The 23,327-nt window shown below is 47.6% G+C and overlaps 1 protein-coding gene across 1 annotated transcript in view; it reads left to right on the plus strand.

Moving 5' to 3' along the window:
* The window catches only part of LOC108802071 (nuclear factor 7, brain-like), a 97,051-nt gene extending 75,333 nt beyond the window's left edge, over positions 1 to 21,718 (plus strand). The window contains exons 3-9 of the mRNA XM_018573961.1: positions 7,768 to 7,910; positions 16,139 to 16,606; positions 16,693 to 16,788; positions 18,480 to 18,713; positions 18,807 to 18,829; positions 20,571 to 20,701; positions 21,023 to 21,718. Of these exons, the coding sequence (XP_018429463.1) occupies positions 7,768 to 7,910; positions 16,139 to 16,606; positions 16,693 to 16,788; positions 18,480 to 18,713; positions 18,807 to 18,829; positions 20,571 to 20,701; positions 21,023 to 21,561 (1,634 nt within the window). The 3' untranslated portion in view covers positions 21,562 to 21,718. The remainder of the gene's footprint in view (positions 1 to 7,767; positions 7,911 to 16,138; positions 16,607 to 16,692; positions 16,789 to 18,479; positions 18,714 to 18,806; positions 18,830 to 20,570; positions 20,702 to 21,022) is intronic.
* Positions 21,719 to 23,327: the final 1,609 nt, after the last annotated feature.

A 23,327-nucleotide genomic window follows, 5' to 3' on the forward strand; every position in this document is an offset into this window, starting at 1 on the left:
AACATGTCCGTAAGTTTAAAGTCGTGCGACCTTACAGTAGTAGAGGTCGCACGGCTTCCACACACCTTACGATCATCGTACGATCGCGGGATTTCCCGCGATTCTCGTACGATAATCGTAAGGTGTGTGGGGACCCTAAGAAAGTATATGACCGCCGTGGAAGAAATCACACAGCAACAATGTAAAAAGTGCTTCAGTCATTGACGAATAGAAAATAAAAAGCAGCTTAGTCTTGAAGGGGTTAAAGGGAGCCTATGGGGATATGGTGTTATCAGCTATGGTGGACGCACTGTGTCACCAGAAGTGGCCACAGAGCTCTCTCTCCAAGGTGCAACACCATTGTGTGAGGCCTTCATCAGAGCCGTTGATGATGTGGATGTTACACTGCTAATGGCACCGGATCGCCACACAAGAGGAGAGTCCTGACAGCCAAATGGTTGGCGGAATCTGACACAATGTAAGAGTGTTCAAATCCATATCAGATCGGCTTGAGGACACGGTAGGGAATCGTGGCCCAAAAACCAAGGCAAGGAGACAGGCACAGGCAGAAGCTGTAGGTCAGCGGTTCTCAACCTGTGAGTCGGGACCCCTTCGGGGGTCGAATGACAATTTGCCAGGGGTCGCCCGGGAGTCTCCCGCTATTGGATAAAGACAGCCACACTCCTCTCCTTCCTCTCACCTGATACTGTCATGGACCGAGAGGGGGGTGACACCAAAATGATTGTAAGTAGTTTTGGTGTCACCCCTCCAATGGTGTCCCCCGGGTGCGGGCCGCACCCCCCTTGTGACGCCACTGCCGGAGGACATATACTAACCTCCTCCCGTGACCCAAAGCTCAATATAGAGAGAGCTATTGCCCGCGATATACTGAGACCGCCGCAGCCGAGATGGATCCTGACATTACTGTGGAGATCCACCCAGCTGCGTGAGTGAAAATGAATCTCCTTTAGAACAGCATGGTCGGACGGCAGTGGGGGGAAGGGGGGGTGCGCTGTTGACCGCGCTAGCTCTGGATCCACTGCACTGATTGAAAGTTCTACATGCGCGTCCTCCTTATGGGGACAAGATATAATGTATGAACGGTGAGACGACTTTTAAGCGCAGCATGCTCAGTAATGTGTAAATGTGACACAATTGTGTAAAGCCTGATGTCTGCGCGGTGTTTGGCTGTTTACAGATGTCTCACTCAGCTCAGCCTCTGACTTTGTGACTTGATACTAAGTTACAATGTTGCAGACTGAGGAAATGCTTATTCCTGCCTGCAGCAGAATGGTCACTGGGGACAGGGCGATTGAGGAAATGCTTCTTCCTGCAGCAGACTGATCACTAGGGGAGGGGAGACGGTAGGGTTGCCACCTGTCCAGGATTCACCTGGACAGTCCGGGTTTTGAATGCTGTGTCTGGGTTTCATGGCAGCAGAAACCTGGACACGAGATGTCAGGCAGACAGGGGCAACCAAAATTAAGATAGGGGCTACTGGCCCCCCACTGAAAATAGTCTCAACTGTGATGTTTACATATGGGTGGGGCTATTTATAGATGAATAAAGCCATGACCCAGAAATATGTCTGGCGTCGCTAGAGTGTTTGGGTTTCGCTTGAAGAAAAGGTGGCAACCCTAGGAGACTGAGGAAATGCTTCCTCCTGCCTGCAGCAGACCAATTACATCATTGCAGCCTGGGCAGAGTCACCGACTGTCGTAGCCTTTTAATAATAAAGTGGAACCTTTTTGGAAAAATGATCCTGTTGCTGTATCTTGTGACATGTCAGGAATGTATTCATGGAGACCTGCAAAAGAGAGACTACCTGGGACTTCCACTCCATGTGACAGCGCCGGACCAATCAGCATGCACCCAGCTCCCACCAGGTGCCTTCAGCTTTTAGCATAGCGATGGATCCCTTTGGGGGGAGGATAGGGTTTCTTTATGTGTATGTATATAATTATTGTTTCTATTGGGTAAACGTAATGGATATATATAAAGCTTATAATGATTTTGTGTCATGCTGCATGCCAGGGACTGCTTGGTCTCCGCAAAGATGGCGGCGACCTGAGTGGCAGACACCTCTATGACCTAGTGTTTACGTCCTAGTGCTGGGGCGTGTCTTATGGGCGGAGTTCCGAGAGGAAGAGGCGGGCTTTACGGCTGCAAGCAGTGCGTCCTTGTCCTCCTTTGTGTATCGGCCAGGCACACGACTCTATCTCCGGTGACGGCCCTGAGTCTCGCCCGCCTGCCCCTCCCACCCCCTCAGTCATACGAGCCGCTCTTGTGTCGTCTTTAGGTCCCTCCGTCCATTCCGAGGTACCCGCCACGTCTCTAGGCTCCCCCATCAGGTGTCCCTGAGATACGCTCTGTTTCCAGGCCCTCCTTTCGATCATGGCCGCTGTCAATCAGTCTAACAACGAGTCTGAGAAGATGGAGGTGACCGCGGGAGGAGAGGAGGGGGACCACGAGGAGGTCATGGAGGATGAAGAGGAGGAGAACGATGAGGAGGGAGGCGGAGAGGACGAAGATGAAGACTTCACCGTAGAGATGGGGGCCACCTACTCCTGTAAGAGGCAGGACGGCAGCTACCGTAAGTACCTCTACCGTACACTATGTAATATGTCCAACATATATCCTATACTGTGTAACATACCCCCACAACTACCGTATACTGTGTAATATATATATACCCCCACAATTACCGTATACTGTGTAATATATATACCCCCCACAACTACCGTATACTGTGTAATATATATATATACCCCCACAACTACCGTATACTGTGTAATATATATATATACCCCCACAACTACCGTATACTGTGTAATATATATATATACCCCCACAACTACCGTATACTGTGTAATATATATATATACCCCCACAACTACCGTATACTGTGTAATATATATATATACCCCCACAACTACCGTATACTGTGTAATATATATATATACCCCCACAACTACCGTATACTGTGTAATATATATATATACCCCCACAACTACCGTATACTGTGTAATATATATATATACCCCCACAACTACCGTATACTGTGTAATATATATATATACCCCCACAACTACCGTATACTGTGTAATATATATATATACCCCCACAACTACCGTATACTGTGTAATATATATATATACCCCCACAACTACCGTATACTGTGTAATATATATATATACCCCCACAACTACCGTATACTGTGTAATATATATATATACCCCCACAACTACCGTATACTGTGTAATATATATATATACCCCCACAACTACCGTATACTGTGTAATATATATATATACCCCCACAACTACCGTATACTGTGTAATATATATATATACCCCCACAACTACCGTATACTGTGTAATATATATATATACCCCCACAACTACCGTATACTGTGTAATATATATATATACCCCCACAACTACCGTATACTGTGTAATATATATATATACCCCCACAACTACCGTATACTGTGTAATATATATATATACCCCCACAACTACCGTATACTGTGTAATATATATATATACCCCCACAACTACCGTATACTGTGTAATATATATATATACCCCCACAACTACCGTATACTGTGTAATATATATATATACCCCCACAACTACCGTATACTGTGTAATATATATATATACCCCCACAACTACCGTATACTGTGTAATATATATATATACCCCCACAACTACCGTATACTGTGTAATATATATATATACCCCCACAACTACCGTATACTGTGTAATATATATATATACCCCCACAACTACCGTATACTGTGTAATATATATATATACCCCCACAACTACCGTATACTGTGTAATATATATATATACCCCCACAACTACCGTATACTGTGTAATATATATATATACCCCCACAACTACCGTATACTGTGTAATATATATATATACCCCCACAACTACCGTATACTGTGTAATATATATATATACCCCCACAACTACCGTATACTGTGTAATATATATATATACCCCCACAACTACCGTATACTGTGTAATATATATATATACCCCCACAACTACCGTATACTGTGTAATATATATATATACCCCCACAACTACCGTATACTGTGTAATATATATATATACCCCCACAACTACCGTATACTGTGTAATATATATATATACCCCCACAACTACCGTATACTGTGTAATATATATTTACCCCCACAACTACCGTATACTGCGTGATATGTATACCCCCACAACTACCGTATACTGCGTAATATATTACCCCCCACAACTACCGTATACTGTGTAATATATACCCTACCCACTCCTGTAATATGTAAAGCCCACCTACTGTATACTGTGTTATATACCGTTTTCCCCCGAAAATAAGACAGTGTCTTATTTTTTTTTTGCACGAAATAAGACACTAGGTCTTAAGACCTTCTCCATTTTTAGGATCCATAGAGATCAGGTAAGATATCAGGCAGCCAATATAGGTCGATGCCGGGCTACTTCCTCGTGTGTTTGTAGTTCGTGTCCCTTGTTACCGCCAATGATGAATATTGAGTCTCAGCGACCACTTACATTGGACTATCACTCTGCTAATTGGCAGCCGAAAGAAGCACCAAACCGCTTTCTCCACCCATCCCAGAGGTCTTCCATTGACCAAAGTAGGGGACACCTCTCTGAGCTCGGCTTCCATGTAATGCAATTTATCAGCAATGTGCTGAATGCTCCTTGTATGTTAGATGCGGTCCTTGCAAAGGACTTCGATTAACCCCTTGTAGATATTGTGGACACCCCTCCCGTGTGAACGAGGCCTTACACATGTCTTTGTGGTATAAGAAGGCTTCCAGCTTGAAGTTGCTATTTGCATATTGAGGCAGCTAAAGATGACCATAGCACCATCTTGATGACCAACCTTACCTTCGAGTGGAACGTCACCCTTATCTTAAACATGACGACAACAACACCTTTAGAAATGTTTAGTGATGACAATGTACATACGGATACTGCTAGATCCTTTTATTGAACATGTGCGTTATCCATTTGGGGCTAAGTAACAGGTTCACCTTACTTTTTATTACTGTAATTGTCAGCTACAATTGCAGCATTAAGAATTTACATCTTCAAAGAGGAACTTTACCCAGATCTTTGAAATGACAACAAAGGCACCTTTAGAAATGTTTAGTGATGACAATCTACACACAGATACTTCTGGATCATTGCCGGCTTTGTATTCTTGGCATTCCTTATTTTTCTTCCCATTCTTGGAGAGGAGAAGCTATGTGTGGTTAACACTGCTGTGGGGGGAAGGGAGGGTGCACTGTTGACCACGCTAGCCCAGAAACCACATCGCGGATCAGAACAGGACCACTTGGTCCCCGGGCAATTCCACAAAGATTTAAAGATTCTTTAAAAGAGAACTATGGGGTCAGTGTTTGTTTTTCCTACTAGTTCTTTTTAGGGTCACGGGAGGACGTATACGAACTTCCCCCTGTCACCCAAAGCTCAGTATATTGCAGACTATTGCCCACAATATACTGACAGCGCCGCAGCCGGGACAGATCCGACAATGCTGTCGTGATCCACCCCGCTGGCTGATTGACGGCTGGCTCTGTCTATCTAGAGGCAGCGCAAGCTGTTCCCGCCTCCTCCCCTGTTCGTTCCTCCAGGAGAGGGGAGGGGGGAATCCCTGCGGGGAGCGGTGATTTACCGTCACTGCAGGGAGACGGTCGGGCAGATCGGCTGCATGTTTCTGCTCACTTCCCGATCGATGGAGCTGACCTGTGACAGCTTCTTTGTCACACGTCGGCTCTAACTATGAGGATGAGTGGAAATCGCTTGCCTCATAGTGCTCCAAGTTATTCCCAGCTCTCATAATGGACTCAGACCTTCGTCTGGAACTTCCTGTCCTCTTAAAGTGAACCTGTAGCACGAGCAAAGCACAGGTTTTTAGCCGTGTGCATCTTGGGAATCTTTGTGTTGTTTTTTTTTTGGTTCTCCTTCATGAAAACCCATTTGCACGGCTATTATGGGACACATGCAGAGCTTTCCTACATTGCTGCTGAATGTCTGTATCAATAAGAAGAAATCCCAGAGACTGGCTATCCAACATGCCTTCATATATCCAGCTCCAAGTTAGGGCCCGTGCACACACAGGGCAGCCAGGGACCAGCATTTACCACTCTAGACGAACGCAGGTCAAAGCTAGGACACATAGACCACCATTGGTCTCCATGTGCCCTGCTGGAGCTGCCACAACGCACTAGCCCGCCCGCTAAAACGCAGCATTTTAGTGAACGGTCCTTTGATCTCCTGCCAAAAGCCACCAGTGATTGGATGCCTGATGGCACTATGTGGACATGATATGGTTAAATAAGAAAGCTGGTTCAAGATAATGTACCAAGCAGTGTCATGGCGTCTCTGAGAAGTGCGGACCATGAATCTTGGTGCCTTAATCTTCTGGGACCTTCATCTCGCAGGGCTCATAAGTGGAACTTGATCTGGTGGTCATTGTGCTTCTCTGTGTGTTTTTTTTTGTCTGCAGTGTAACGCATGTTGTGCTGTTGGTGAATACAGAGACAGTCAAATATGAACTCACGTGGGCTGTAGAGCGGCAGGGAAAAACATTTTTTTTTTTTCCTCTACAGTACCCCATGTTATCGGGGTCTGGAGGTATGAATGGTGGTGCATAATAACACGTTATCTTGCGCTGTCATGCATTTGTCTACATATATGTTGGCCTTTTACAAAGAAGGTAAGGGCTTGTTCACACCGCAGTGCAGTGCGATCGCGGTTTTGTTCCTCTGCAAATGCAAAAAAAGGCAAGCCCTATTTTTTGCTGGCAAAGTATTGCCACTCATTCGATCGCCCTGCGAGGTGGGGGGGTGGCGTGGAAGTGGTGCCATTGAATTCAATGCACCGCCACGCCCCCTCCCGTCCCAAAACGCAGGGAGAAGTTTCTTAGTGATCGCGGTGCGTTCCACAGCTACCGCTCTGGAACGCACACGCTTTCGGTGTGAACAAGGCCTTACGTTAATGTGTGCAGGGCATGCAATGGTGCACACTATTGTATACTTATACATATATGGTATGTTTATGGGCCGCTATTCTCACTCCAGACCAGTCACCCTGCACAAGGAGAGAAAGCAGCAGTGACCGGTTTTTATTACAGGAGGGGGCGGAGACAAGACCAGTCACCCTGCACAAGCCAAGAGAGCAGCAGTGACCAGTCTTTATTACAGAAGGGGCGGAGACAAGACAAGTCAACCTGCACAAGGAGACAGCAGCAGTGACCGGTCTTTATTACAGAAGGGGGCGGAGGCGAGACCAGTCACCCTGCACAAGCCAAGAGAGCAGCAGTGACCGGTCTTTATTACAGGAGGGGGCGGAGACAAAACCTGTCACCCTGCACAAGCCAAGAGAGCAGCAGTGACCTGTCTTTATTACAGAAGGGGGCGGAGACAAGACCAGTCACCCTGCGCAAGGAGAGAGCGGCAGTGGCTGGTCTTTATTACAGAAGTGGGCGGAGACCAGATCAAAGAGGGGAAAATAGGTCAAATTCTTAAGTTGAACCAAATTTGTCTTTTTTTGGTTTCATTGTGAAGCCGCTTCAGTCGGTCCTGCAGTATGTTGCAGTTTATTATAAGAGCCGAACAAAAAAAAAAAGAGGAAACAAATCAGTCTTCTCCTTGTAAGTCGGAGTTGAGGACTGAGCCAGATTTTTTTCCAGCTTCCTTCCTTCGTTGTATTATGTAATTACCTATTGTGAGCTCGCTTTCTCCCGCAGTGAACCGCCGCCAGAACGAGTGGGTGGACAAAACCCGGTTGGTGCTGCCGAAGCCAGCAAAGGAGGAGGACGCGGGCGATGGAGAGGACGAGGAGGCCTTGGATAATGGAAAGAAGACGGAGGAGGGCGAGCCTGAACAGAAGGTAACTCGAGGCGCAAAAGTCGCCCCTCCACCCCCCCATCAGTTCTCACCGCATGTTTGGGACTATCCGCTCATCCCGCTGACGGCGTCTCGGTGCCTCTGGCGAGTTGCGAGTGTCGTTATGTTTGTGCGCTCGTGTCTCTGCCAGAAAACGTGTGATGTAGCTGGCGTTCACTTGTGACTGCCGGTGTTCAGATATCCCGACCTCTCCAGTGTAACAGATGGCGGGTTACATTGGGGACTCGAGAGTTAAGTTGCCAGTTTTCAAACAATACTAGTAACCGGCCTTTTAACCCTTTCCTGCTGTCACAACCCCATTTAAGTGAATTTTCACAGTGGAGGCGTGTCCTGGGCTTTCTTGATCTTGTGATTGGCTTACACAGTGATCACATGATCGGGAGCTTGTCCTGTAGGCTCCTGACTGTAAAGTGCCCAAGAGCTGTCTGTGACTGATGTGGCAGTGCTGAGGGCCCAGTGAGTGAACTCCCAGCACTAAGGCCGTGACAGATTTATGTATGTATGTGGCAGCACAATGTTAAAACCCAGCGCTGTGCGTCTACATATGTGCACAGGACCGGTGTTTTGTCGTTAAAGCAAAAGTGGCTCTTTTTTTTTCCTCTCGGGCCCTCCTGCTCTGCTCATCAGACCTGAGATGCAGACACAAGGAGATCTCAGTTCTGTGGGCTGCACAGGTCCGGGCCACGCCAAGAGCCTTCTGCCAGCATCTGTATTCTGAAAATGCTGCGCATGTGGCGGTCGTCGCATATAATAGGGCGCACTCTGCAATGGCATGGTATACTATCTGACCGGCGCATTGCACGTGCATGTTGCAGCCACACATGCAGCTCGTTGTTCATTTTGAGGACACTACAACAATCTGTACAGTAGCTGGCAACAGACAACGTTCTGCCACGTAATGAAGGTGCATGTTTGATTTTTTTCCTGCGTTTCCAGTCCATTAAAGACTAAGTCCACCTTTTTAGACTGCTTTGTTATACCAGTGTTTAGGGTGTGCCAGCGATCCCTCGTCCGTGCCTCTGTAGAGACCGGAGGTTGGAGGGAGGTATTGCAAGAGCCTGCACATAACCCGCTGATTGCAGGTGCAATGCTCTGCAGGATTCCTTTCATACTCTTTGGCAAAGGTGGACCTTCTCTTAAATGACTGGGCTACCGCAAGCAGTGCACCTTTTAAAAGAGAACTATGGGCAAACCTTTTTTGGCTTTAGTTCTCTTTTTGGGTCACAGGAGGACATTTCTAACGAAACTCAGCATATAGCAGGCTTTAGCTCACTATATGCTGACAGCGCAGAGTAATATTGTCGGGGTCCACCGCGTTGCCTGATTGACAGCTGGCTCTGCCTCTCTAGAGCCAGAGCCAGCTGTGCCTGCCCCCTCCTCTGTCTGTCCCTCCATTAATGCTGGAGGAGGGGTGGGGAGTGGGGAATCCCTGCAGGGAGCTGTGACTGACGGTCCCCGTTCTCTGCAGGGAGAAGACCATGAGCTGCGCAATCAGCGGTGTGTGAACGTCAATCGATCAATAGAGCCGACGTGTGACGGCTGCAATGTTCCATGCTGGCTTTAACTACGGGGATGCGTGCATCCCGTCTCCCCATAGTTCTCCTTTAAATCATGCGTTTACATCTTTTATTTCTTCTTGCGCTGGCCATACACTTAATTTTTCTCGTTTAGCCCCTGGGATGAACGAGAAAAATAAACGCTGACGCCACTCGGCGTGGATCCCCACCTCGGCCAGGTTATTGTATCCTGACCGTGTCGGGTGTGCCGCTGTCTGAATACCCGAAAAGTCACCGTTCAGCTGAGAATTTTCAGACCGACTCCTTCAACAAAAGTAGATTGAAAAAAATCGGCCCGCTTAAAGCCCAAAATACACTGAACGCGAAGCCGCACGGAGCTTTGTGGGCAGTTTGTGAGCTGAGTGCAGGCAGATGATTGACTGCACCTTCAGCCAATCGGCTCGTGCGTAACAACCTGCCAGTCGTCGCAGCCTGAAGCGCGGGTTCATATGCGCGAGCCGATTGGCTGAAGATGACATTTTTCATCTCGGCGTTCTCTGCTATGCAATCTCTCGCATGTTGACGTGCCGGGGAGAAAATTACATGACACGCTGCTAGCGAAGGCAGCGCGCCACCGCTCCGTGCTGCTTCGCGTGCAGCGTCTCGCAGCCTTTACTGTCCCTTCTCCGTCTGGGTAACCTGTGCAGTTCTGTAGCAAGCCCTTGAGGTTGTCCACATGTCAAATCCATTTGGCTTGCTGAGGACTCTCCATCAGCCCGCATTGCGCTGCTTCGTTTACATGTGAGTGGGCGAGCTGAGCCCGCGGGGGTTAGACCGGCCCAGGACGATGATATCCCAATTTGGCCGCTGAGTCGGGTCATTCCTACAGAGCTTGTAATGAGTTTCCAGTTATCTTACAGAGAAAGGAAAAGGAGGTCAATAGGTTGTGGAGCTCTTTTAATTTCCAGGGTGCATGTAGCCTGCGCTGTGGAAGAAGTCGTCTTTTATTGGCTCGTGGGGAACTTCACACCTCTGAATTCGTCTCTTGGCAGCGAAGGGTTACGGAACGGTTGCTTTGCCATCCGCTGCAAACTTCAGTATCATGTTGGTGATGATATTGGGAGCGTCAATGGCCATGTTTGTCTGGAGGTCTCACGCCATCTTACTACCTCAGCCTTTGTCACATTCGGTCTTCAGCAGAACATTCTACTGATGTTTTCCTGAATCCTGCTCTACAATGGTGCTTTGAATACAACCAAATGCAGTATGACCGCGGTGGCTGACCACTGGAGGCCTCCAGACATGGTCTGCCATGACGCCCCAGAAGATCTATGGTGGCCCGATGTGTTCAGTGTTTGAAGACATCGGCCTGAAATTCCATAGAAATCTCAGGAAGATTAAAGGAGACGTGAACTACGGCCGAACCTTTTTTAGCTTTAGTTCTCTTTTGGGTCACAGGAGCTTATTTACTAATGTCCTCCTGTGACCCAAAACTCAGCATATAGCAGGCTATTGCCCTCTATATACTGACAGCGGCGCAGAGCTATGCTGCAGTCAGGATGGATCCTGACAATATTGCTCGGATGCACCCCGCTGTCTGACAGCTGGCTCCGCCTCTCTGTAGCCAGAGCTCTTGCCTCATGAGACTTCTAGTTCCACAACAGCTGGAGGGTCAGTGTTGCCCACCCCTGGTGTACAACTACATGTCCCTCTTCTGCTCATTCACCAACAGATATCCATTGACTGAGTCCTCACATACGTGGGCTAAACTTACATTTGTACCTGACAATCAATCCAATTCTGGAGATCTGTATCATTTGCTGGCTCACCCACATTTGTTTACCATTCAATAACATTTTTCATGGTTGTAAATTCCTAAATGCCGGCTTTGAGGTGACACGGTACCTAAAGTAGCACACAATGGCTGTTCCTGTCATCACCACATCTCGCTCATCCTTGTCACACTGGAAATAAATGGTTCCAGCAGCCATTTTCTCTGAAATAAAGACTATTTCCCTTAAAATGTCGTAGTGCTTCAGATGCCGGAGTCCATATTTACACTCTGCACGCCTGTGGGTCGCTCTTCCTTTTTGCACAGTCTTTAATTAGCTAGGGACCCTATAAAGCCGTGGTTCTCAACCTGTGTAACCTCAGGACCCACGTTTGTCCTCGGTCATTGAAAGAGAACTATGGGGTAAGTGTTTTTCCCCATAGTTCTCTTAAGGGTCACGGGAGGAAATATACTAGCGTCCTTCCGTGACCCAAAGCTCATTATATCGCGAGCTACAGCTCGCCGTATACTGAGACCACCGCAGCCGGGACGGATCCCGACATTGTCCGCCCAGCTGCGTGAGTGACAGCTGCCTTCACTCTGTGGCTTGAAAAAGAAGACACGCTCTTCGAAACGCGTAGCCAGCTTGATTACTTTCACCCACCACCTCCGCCACTCATTCTCAACCGCTGTATCTCACAGACACACCTCGTGCCCTCGAGCGGTGTAGTCTCACCCCGACCCCAACATCCACCTCCAGGCCATCTTCCTCACCATTGGCTTCCCCCGTACATTCCCTGCCTGACAGCATCAACTGTGCACCGCGACTCCCCCACACACACACACACACAGTCCTCAGGCACACATTCGTTATTAGCCAGCACGTTTCAGACAGCCAGTCCTTCTCTTAAACCCGAGCCTGCTCCCCCCCTCTGATCCCAGCCACACTAAACGTCTGACCCAGATCCCCTTGGACATCACACTTTCCCAGCACCAACTTTTGCAACATCACCCTGCCCACCACCACCAGCAACCCTGGACTCCCAATTTATCCACACTTCGTCGCTGATAACGCGCTAGTACCCACACCCTGGTAAGTCTTTTTTCCATTATTCCTTTACCTTTCCTTGCTCAGTCACCACTTGGTAGTGCGCTTCTGTACTTTTTGTCTTTTCTGACAGCTGCCTCTGCCTATCTAGAGGCAGAGCCAGCTGTACCCTCCCCCATCAGTTCCGCCAGTCAGCGCTGGAGGAGGGGGGGGGAATCCCTGCAGGGAGCTGTGACTGACCATCACTGCTCTCTGCAGGGAGATGATCAAGAAGTGAGCGAGCGACGGTATGTGTTCTCTCACTTGCCCATCTATAGAGCCGACGTGTGACAGTTTAATTGTCACAGGTCGGCTCGAACTATGAGGAGGAGTGATTTTCACTCGCCTCATAGTTCTCCTTTTTAAGTTGCAACCCAAGTTGCACAGCATTACAGTACCGCATGTTCTGGTGCGGACTAACAAACTGTGGGCAGGAGGTGCATTTGGGGTGCCATTCAAATGAACGGCAGCGCACCACCCGCACCAGAATGGTGGGTACAATTTCCTGATACATTGCGTTAATTGCACGGGTCTGTGTGATTAATTGTGCTGTACTAGTGTGAACTGAGCTTTAAAAACGGGGACACAACCACACATTGTCACACACATACACACTTTTTTTTTTTTTTGTAAATCCACCCAGTCTCCCTACCTTATGAGAACTGGAGTGGATCCTCAGCCTGGGGTCCAGTGTGGGCTGCTGTGACGGAGCTCCATCCATATGTGCATTGCTGGTACAGCTCCCTTGCGTGCCCTGCAGTGGTGCCGGGAGACAGAATGTGACATCACTCCGGTCCAGGCACCTCTACAGGACACGTGAGGGAGCACAATGCACGTATGGATGGAGTCCCTCGTGGCCATACCCCCATCCCGCCCCACCTCAAGCTGACACTCGGCGCCGGGCAGCATATTTTGAATGGCTGCTCGGCGTAAGAACTGACAGTGCTGCGCTAGGTGGAGGCTGAGGAGCCTCTCGCGTAGCGCAGTGGAGGGTCCGCAGCAACCCATTGAACGCAGGGTTACGACCCACTTTTGGGAATACTCACCAGTTGAGAACCATGGCTTTAAAGCACAAACACATTGTGGTTTTTATACTACTTATGCACAACTGTGTACCAGTAATTAGGTGTTTAATTATCTAGAGTCCTGATGTATTGTACACATTTACATTGACAAGTCCGCAGGTGCCTATAAATAGAAATTGTGCGTTTGTGGAACCGGCATTGACAACACTTTCCTGAACGCCGGGCAATCCATTATAATAAAATAACATAGTTGACCTGAAAGGTGAACTAATGATGATTGTAATTGGAACTTTCTTCATTAAATGTTTCTCAAAGTTGAATATTAAATTCATTCTTAAAATAATGTCGGTGTTAACGTTGATCCTATCGTGTGTCTGTGCATTTGAGTGAATGACTTCTCGGCACCGGCTGTCATTTTCCAAGGTAAGGTTAAAGTCTAAATCCACCTTTCCACCCACATATCTTCTACTGATATTTAGCTGATAACATGGTGACCACACTTGTAGGTAAATAACTTCCTCCAGCCCTGTAACCAAAAGTCCGTACCTGGGTTCAGACCTGGAACAGTCTGCAGAAGCCAGAGCATTGCACCCCTGATCAGTTGCAGTGCTTTTATTTTTTATATCTGTGTTTTAGCCTTATATTTGACCTCCGTCCTCCCCTTCAGTCTTGCACAGTTGTACAGACTCCTCTACGGGAAGGAGGAAGAGTAAGCTGCAGGCGTGTTAATGTGCCTTCACTTAGAGAGCCTGGAGAACGTGGAAGTCCAGGTGCTCTGTTATGTAAATGATGATTCCAGCTCCATAGTTGGAGGTCTAGGCTGCCACCTTGTTCCTTTCCAGCCTTTGCTTTGGTACGTCTGTACTTTGGGTGGCCATGGTGACTGGTGAGTGTGTCCTGCTAATAGTATACCGGGGTAGCACAGAGCTCTGACCTTGGAGCTGAACTATATGTGTAATATAGGGACCAAGGTTTGTGCTCCCAGTTGGCTCTGGAAGACAATTCATGATGCTTTGTACTGATATCTTTAGGTGGCTACAGTTACCTCTGCTCTATTTCTAGTTATCATATTTGCTGCAGGTTCACGCCAAAGCAGACATCCTAAACCCAACTAAAAGAGGGGCCCCCACGGAGTATAATAAATACGGAAGGGGGCCCCATCACACCTTCATAATTCCAGATTAGGATGACGGCATTTGTGTAGTTTATGTAATAACTGCAATTTACAATATTGAATCCCTGAGGTAGCGGCTTTAACGTGTATTCAGCTGCACAAATTGCTTTACGTGGCTCTTGAAGTAGAAAGGTTCCGTTCTAATGAGAAGCTAATACTTGGCTGCCAGCACACTGTCTGGTAGTGAGGATTCTGCGGGCACTGTAGCTCTTGATAGAGTGGATATTGCCAGGGCGGGTAAGCATACTGGGGGGGAACTCATCAAAACCGGAGCAGACAGAATCTGGAGCAGTAGTCCATGGCAACCAATCAGCTTCTCTCTTCAGTTCAGTTATGATTTGAAAATGAGACTGAGAAGCTGATTGGTTGCTGTGCACGGCTGCTCCAGATTTTGATAAATTCCGCTCTATCTCTTTACAGGGGAAACTTATTTTTAATCTTTATTAGGGTTGAGGGGCCACTTTGTGAGTTGAGCCTAATGTATTTTGTATCAATGAATGTTTGGCTTTTCTAACCAAGAACATAAAGCAATGAACCATTTTTTAAATCATCTCTCGAGCTTTAAAGTGACACTAAACTCCGGGGTTAAATCTTAAAATACATTCAGGTCCCTGAACTCTGAGCAACAATGGATCTTATTTGTGTATCACTCGGCTGCAGATCCTCCAATAATCTCTGACACTGTCCTTCCTTCTGGAGGGGGGCTACGTCTGTTCCCCATGGTCCCTGTGTGTGTTGTAGAGTAGTCACCGCTCCAAGCTCCCCCCGGGATGGACTACAATCTCATGTTTTAGTCTACTAATTTGTATTGAGATTGTAGTCCATCCCGGGGGGAGCTTGGAGCGGTGACTACTCTACAACACACACAGGGACCATGGGGAACAGACGTAGCCCCCCTCCAGAAGGAAGGACAGTGTCAGCACCAATTCAGAGATGATTGGAGGCTCTACAGCCGAGTGATACACAAATAAGATACATTGTTATTCATAGTTAAGGTACTTGAATGTATTCTTAATATTTACCTCCGGAGTTTAGTGTGACTTTCAGTGTTTCCTTAGCTGGGGACTCGATCACTTTAAATTCTTAAACATGCTGAGGACCATTTTTAATGAGTGAGGATACACATGCTGCCCAAATCAGCAGTATGACGTGCCTCCCTCAAGGATCACATTCTTTTATATATGCCTACATCAGTACAGGGCTGTTGGTTGTATCCCATATGGGAAGAACCAAAAGGTGACTTCTCCGGGGTATGAGGTACCAGATATCCATTGAAGACATTCCGTGGTGTTTTCACACAGGGAACGGCACCCCCTGGCCTATATTTATAAAAACTGGTGGTCAGAAATGGTTCTGTCCTCGTCATTGTTCTGTTTGAGCAGACAATGGCAATCTTTATAAACCCAATTGGGTAAGAACAGTCACTTACAGTCCTGCCATGCAAACCAAGGCATTGCACAGACGTCGTTCCTCTCTTTGCAGAGTCTTATATGTGTACATTTCAGAAGGTACATGACTGTAAGTTTCCTTGTTTGCTACTCCAGTAAAGTTGCTTGATGATCATTTTTTGCAGGAATGATTTGTGCAGACTCTGCAGCTGATGTTTTATCTGTTGCCTATAAAGTCCCTACAATCCCTGACTCTTCTTTCTCTTCTAGAAAGCCAAGGTGGAGGTCCATGAAGCTCCCCGGAGCAGCTCTGTCATGACGTCTGGGGATTTTGCCGAGGAGTTGACCTGCCTGCTGTGCAACGAGCTCTTCAGGGACCCCGTCATGGTCGAATGCGGCCACAACTTCTGCCGTAACTGCATCGACAAGGCCTGGGAGGGTCGCGATGCCTTCACGTGCCCCGACTGCAAGGAGGAAATCACCGAGAAGAGGTACACTACCAACCGAGCCCTGGCTAACCTGGTGAAGAAGACTGCTGGAGGCGCTGACAATCTGACTCCCGCCAAACCAGCGGAGAAGGAAAAGACTCGATCTCTTGAGAAATGCCCTGAGCATGACGAGAGGCTGAAGCTTTATTGTAAGGATGACGGGACCCTCAGCTGCGTCATCTGTCGCGACTCCCTGAAACACGCCAGTCACAACTTCCTTCCCATCCTGGACGCAGTGGGCGTGTACAGAGTAAGTGACATAGTATGATGGCTGGTCGTAAACTATTGTGGTTGGGTACTCTGTTATTAACCTTGTCGGTCTTGTGTTCTCTCCAGACCGAGCTGTCTGCCATAGTGTCTCCACTACATGAAGCCCTGAAGGTGACTGAACAACTCACCAACCAGCAGAATGAGAAGATTGAGCAGCACAGTGTAAGTGAACGCATGCAGGTGGCTTGCAGGAGCTTATGAGAAGGCCTTTTCTATTCATTATTATGGGCCGCTTTCAAATCCTTATTCACTCATGCAGAGAGCGTGCTCTAGATGGTCATTACCCATGCTTTGGGTTTCTTTAGAAGTCCCGAGAGGCTTGGCACCAAGACAATCTGCGGAGATGCGGGTTTTATGAACTGTTCTCACCAGAGATCTAAAACCAATCACTACAGTCTTATACAATTAACATGATTCTGGGTCTCCGCTGTACTCCTGTGCTGTCGCATGCCTTGGTACTGACACACATTGCTTAGGCGTGGTCCAGCTTTGTCACATTCAGGAAGCTGATCCATAACAATGGTGTCCAACTGATGATAGAGCCAAGTGTATGTAGTGCTTGACAAGAAGAGGCCGGAGGAGATCAGCAGCAGGAAACAGGATTCTATTTGAAGAAATATTACATCTAACCTTTAGTGCTAGAACTCTCCAGTGAGCAGGAAGGAGTTTTGCTAATTGCAAGTCTGACTCTGCAGGGGGTAAGTTAGACCTCTGCAGAGAAACCACTGCCTCCACATAAAGTGTCGGAGGGGGGCGGAAGATGGAAGCCATTGGAGGGATTGTCAGAGGGGCGGTGGATGGAAGCCATTGGAGGGATAGTCAGAGAGGGGCGGAGGATAGAAGCCATTGGCAGTATTGTCAAAGGGGCGGTGGATGGAAGCCATTGGAGGGTTTGCTGGAGGTGGGGCGGTGGATGGAAGCCATTGGAGGTATTGTCAGAGGGGTGGAGGATAGAAGCCATTGGAGGTTTTGTTGGAGGGGGGCGGTGGATGGAAGCCATTGGAGGGATTGTCAGAGGGGTGGAGGATAGAAGCCATTGGAGGGATCGTCTGAGAGGGGCGAAATATGGAAGCCATTGGAGGGTTTGTTGGATAAGGGCGGTGGATGGAAGCCGTCGGAGAGGGGCGGTGGATGGAAGCCATTGGAAGTATTGTCAGAGGGGCGGTGGATGGAAGCCATTGGAGGGTTTGTTAGAGAAGGGCGGTGGATGGAAGCCATTGGAGGGATAGTCAGAGAGGGGCGGAGGATAGAAGCCATTGGCAGTATTGTCAAAGGGGCGGTGGATGGAAGCCATTGGAGGGTTTGCTGGAGGTGGGGCGGTGGATGGAAGCCATTGGAGGTATTGTCAGAGGGGTGGAGGATAGAAGCCATTGGAGGTTTTGTTGGAGGGGGGCGGTGGATGGAAGCCATTGGAGGGATTGTCAGAGGGGTGGAGGATAGAAGCCATTGGAGGGATCGTCTGAGAGGGGCGAAATATGGAAGCCATTGGAGGGTTTGTTGGATAAGGGCGGTGGATGGAAGCCGTCGGAGAGGGGCGGTGGATGGAAGCCATTGGAAGTATTGTCAGAGGGGCGGTGGATGGAAGCCATTGGAGGGTTTGTTAGAGAAGGGCGGTGGATGGAAGCCGTCGTAGAGGGGCGGTGGATGGAAGCCAGTGGAGGGATTGCAGGTCTCATGGTCTCATGATTTCTTATGTGGAATAGTGAAGTTTCTAAATTGTCTTCTAAGTATAGCAAACAAACAATGAAGGTATAATTATGATAGTTGTCACTTTTTTGAATTCTTGATTGGTTGATGTACATTGGGGTGCAGCTGAAGTTGTCTCTTAAATGAAAATCTGTTTCTTCCCCCAGTCCAACATGAAGGAGTACCGGGAGCACATTGTGTCAGAGTTCGAGAAGCTGCACCAGTTCCTGAAGGAGCGAGAGGAGAAACTGCTGGAGCAGCTCCAGGAACAGGGCGAGAGTCTGCTGAAGGAAATGGAGGCCAATGTGTCCAAGATGCAGGAGAACCGAGACAACATCCAGCAGCATATTGCTGTGGCCAACAAGAGGGTGAACGATACAGACTCCATTTCTTTCCTGACTGTGAGTGGAGCCACTACTTTGTATTGGATGTTTGTCTTTTAGGTTGTCTTTAGATCTCACCATATTTTTCTGTCTTTTTTTTTTTCCATGTAGGACATCAAGACGTTCATTGAGACGTAAGTTTATTTTTAATATCTGCTCAACTTCATTGTATTTAGTAATAATATAGAAACTGTAATAACTTAATCCATCAGCAAGCTAAACATGTTGTCATTATGGCCACCAACATAAAATCTGTGACAGACTCTCAGAAGTGGAATCTTCTGGTGTGAAACCTTTCTCACTGAGACCTGCAGAGTTCTGTTCTGGAATCCAGGGAACATGGGTAACAACTGCACTGCCCCCCAAAGGATATAAATTAGAGCATCCAGGTAGCCATGACCATAGAAGTTGCAGGTTCTCATGGAGCACTCCCACATCCAGGTAGCCATGACCTGAGGAGATGCAGGTTCTCATGGAGCACTCCCGCATCCAGGTAGCCATGACCTGAGGAGATGCAGGTTCTCATGGAGCACACCCACATCCAGGTAGCCATGACCTGAGGAGATGCAGGTTCTCATGGAGCACTCCCACATCCTGGTAGCCATGACCTGAGGAGATGCAGGTTCTCATGGAGCACTCCCACATCCAGGTAGTCATGACCTGAGAAGTTGCATGTTCTCATGAAGCACTCCCACATCCAGGTAGCCATGACCTGAGGAGATGCATGTTCTCATGAAGCACTCCCACATCCAGGTAGCCATGACCTGAGGAGATGCATGTTCTCATGAAGCACTCCCACATCCAGGTAGCCATGACCTGAGGAGATGCATGTTCTCATGAAGCACTCCCACATCCAGGTAGCCGTGACCCGATGACTTGCAGGTTCTCATGGAGCACTTCTACAACCAGGGGAGTTGCAGGGTCTCGTAGAGCACTCCCATATCCTGATGGACGTGACCAGATGACTTGCAGGTTCTTATGGAGCACTCCCACATCCAGGTAGCCATGACCAGATGACTTGCAGGTTCCCATGGAGCACTTATGACTGGAGCAGTTGCAGGTTTTCATGGAGCACTCATGCTCTCTAGGTCTTCTCCAGCTTCTGATTGCTGCTGCTCCGGCTTGCCTGGCTGGGACACTTGGCCCAGTTTAACATCAGAACTTAGATGGCTCTTACATTCCTCCTAGCTGAGGTTTCCTCTCTGACATCTGCCAGAAATCACCTGAAGATATTAGTACACACTGTGCTGTTTATATCAAAATAGAATGAAAGAACTCGATTTACATGTTCCCGGGCAACACGTTTTTACGGGTGACTCTAGGTTTAGGTGCAGTATAGCCAGTAGAGGAAGTCAAAAGGATATGGGCACCCATGGAATATTTATCAATACTATACATGCAAATCTATAGACCTTATTGTGTTTTATATACGCTGGGCGGGTGCCATTTGCATGTCACAGCAAATGGCGCGAAGAGCTATCGGAATTTCCTAAAGTCATTTATATAAGTCCGTATGACTCTCCTATATATGCATGGTGTAAATGTATTTCTACCAGGCTAAATACAGTATTCACTCACCCTTTAAGGGGACCCTGTGATGGTAGCTATGTAAGAGCATCTTTAAATACCCAAGACGGAGGAGGCGTGTTCCTTGTCTTTGACTGACTAGATAGTGACCCCCATCACTAAGATGGCCATCCTAGAAGCCCGCACCGTCAGAAATGAGTCATCTGTTGTATTTCTTCCTGACAAGTTCTCCAGCAAATGTAATAGGGGTGCTGCTTTTTGAAGGGCGGCCTTTCTGTGTTGTGGACCCTCGTATGTTCCTACAATATATGACACTTTGTATTCACCGTACTTTCCCTTTCCTCCCAGGTGTCAGCAGCAACAAAAAGAGGTCATGTCTGCTGCAAACACTCTCATTGAGAAAGACCTGTGCCAGGGGACATTCAAGGGACCGATTCAGTACTCCGTGTGGAAGCAGATAAAGTCTGTGATCCTGCCATGTAAGTTCCGTTTGTAAAGAATGTTTTCATATTGGAGAATCGTGTTTATATGGAGCAATTCCTTATCAGGAAGGCATCTCTGCCATGGCTTCTACTAAAGATGTTTCCTGCTAGAACAAGGGGCCCATAGGGTATGCTGGGGGTTAGTCCTTGTCCCTGAGTAGAGCTATACTAAGAAACTCAAACTTTGGGTCTGTTTTAAATAGCAGGAACATTGGCTGGTCCCCATTTTTGGCTTCTTGAACGTCTCATTTATTTTCTTGGTGTTAGGAGATTATTATGGACCATCTCATTATTAATATGCGTTCTGTTGTCTTGCAGATCTGACTCCCATGTTGCTGGATCCCTGCACTGCCCACCCCAATCTGATCCTGTCCGATGGGCTGACCAGCGTTAAATATGGTGACGCCAAGCTTCCTCTCCCTGATAATCCAAAGCGTTTCAGCCAGTGCATCCTCGTGCTCGGGTCTGAGGGGTTCGATTCTGGCCGCCATTACTGGGAGGTTGATGTGGGAGACAAGACCGCTTGGGACGTCGGCATGGCCAGCGAGTCCAGCAACCGCAAGGGTAAGATCAAGCTGAATCCCAAGAACGGCTACTGGGCCATCTGGCTGAGGAACGGCAATGCCTACAAGGCCCTGGAGTCTCCATCCAAGACCCTGATCCTCAACTCCAAACCGAAGCGAATCGGCGTGTATGTGGATTACGAAGGAGGCCAGATATCCTTCTACAATGCCGATGACATGACCGCCATCTACACCTTCAGCGCCACCTTCACCGAGAAGCTGTACCCCTATCTGTCTCCATTCCTGCACGATTCTGGGCGCAATGCGGAACCGCTACGATTTGTTCATAATTGATCCTTCGTAGAGTTCTGATCGCATTGTTTTAATGTTTTATTTCAGAACGGCTTCCTTTTTTTTTTTTTGTGTTCTAGTTGTTGAACAGTATTACTAGACTACAGAAATAGTCTGTTGTCATCCGTAAGATGTGAAAATGACGGTTTATCATGCACATGCTGTAGACGTGTCACATTTGTTGTACTGATTGATTTTCTTTTTAATAAATCGAGTAAATTGTCATTTGGTCCTTGGCTGCAAATTGATTGGATGACACTGTTTCCACTTGCAGGGCCCGCACGGCTTATTACAGTAGATGCGAGCTCAGTCACTAAAACCTTGTATGCGATTGAACTACTTGAGGCCCAACTCGGCTCTGCTTCTGGTTCCTCCTCACCCCTGGATGCCCTTTAGGCTATGGGGTATTTTTGGTCCACTGTTGTCGCTGTGAGGAAGCCAGTCTGATGGAGATCAGCAGCATGATGATGGGGGGCGGGGGAGGGGGGCCTATTTATTTCACTTCATTTGAGGAACACGGGAAGTATTTCGCCTTTAGGGTATTCTTTTGCCTACAGGAGGATTGGACTCTGGCAAACAGGATTTTTGTACTCCATTAAGGGGCACGGGATTGGAATGCAGGGACATATGGATAATACTGCCAACTACAGAAGGGTTTGGACACTGGCACGCAAAAAAAAAAAGCTGTTGGCCAGCCAATTATCAGCCCTCTCACTTTCTGCTTGCTTCAGTTTTGTAGAAAAGGTGTAGTAGGTGTAGGTCACAACACAGAAGAGTGGGATTTGTGAACTCCAAGAAACATTTTATGCTTAAGTACAAACCTGCCATTTTTCTTCATCATTGGGGATCACACATAGGATCAATATTCAGAGACATGGGATCTCCTAAAGCAGTCCAGTTACCAATGTTCTGGTTATGAAATCACCTTATGCAGGAAGCGGGCTCTAGGCCCCCAGTATCAATAATCTGAGGCTTCGGATTTCCTAAAGCAGTCCTGCTGACCTGGACCAATGTTCTGGCTGAGATGAAATCACCTCATTAAGGAAACTGGCTCTAGCCCCCCCATGTATCAATATTCAGAGACCAGGGATCTCCAAAAGCAGTCCAGTTGACCTGGGCCAATGTTCTGGTTGAAATGAAATCCATTACAATGTTCTGGTTGAGATGAGATCACCTTATGAAGGAAATGGGCTCTAGGCCCCTCTGTATTAATCAGAGACATGGGATCTCCTAAAGCAGTCCTGCTGACATGGACTAATGTTCTGGTTGAGGTGAAAGTATGAAATCGCCTTATAAAGGTAGCAGGCTCTAGGGCCCCCAGTATCTATATTCAGAGACATGAGCTCTCCTAAAGCAGTCCAGCTTATGGGGTGGTGAACAGTAACAAAACTAATGGACCCACGTAAAAAACAGTAGAACTGAGGTTATCCTGCAGCTTAGCTGAGGGACCCGATGCCCAAAGCTGGCATCAAATGAGGTTTGAGCATCCACCTGGTAAAACTTGACGTATGATCAGAAGACCAAGAATGGCCGTGGATTCTGTGGAACGGTTGCCTGATGTTCAGCAAACTCAACGGGAAAATTGCCATAAGCCTTGACGGAGGCGATACAGTATATAAGGGTATAGATAGTCCCAACAAAGGCTACAAAAGCAACAGTCAGTACTGATTTTTTTTTTTTTCTACTCTGTTTTTAATTGGTCGATAAATAGAGATTGGCCATGTTTGTTACTTTTTTTGATATTTGAGTAAATGCTTTTTCATTCAACT

Source organism: Nanorana parkeri, unplaced genomic scaffold, assembly GCF_000935625.1.
Source record: "Nanorana parkeri isolate BGI_ZX_2015 unplaced genomic scaffold, ASM93562v1 scaffold2644, whole genome shotgun sequence".
NCBI classification, from domain to species: Eukaryota; Metazoa; Chordata; class Amphibia; order Anura; family Dicroglossidae; genus Nanorana; species Nanorana parkeri.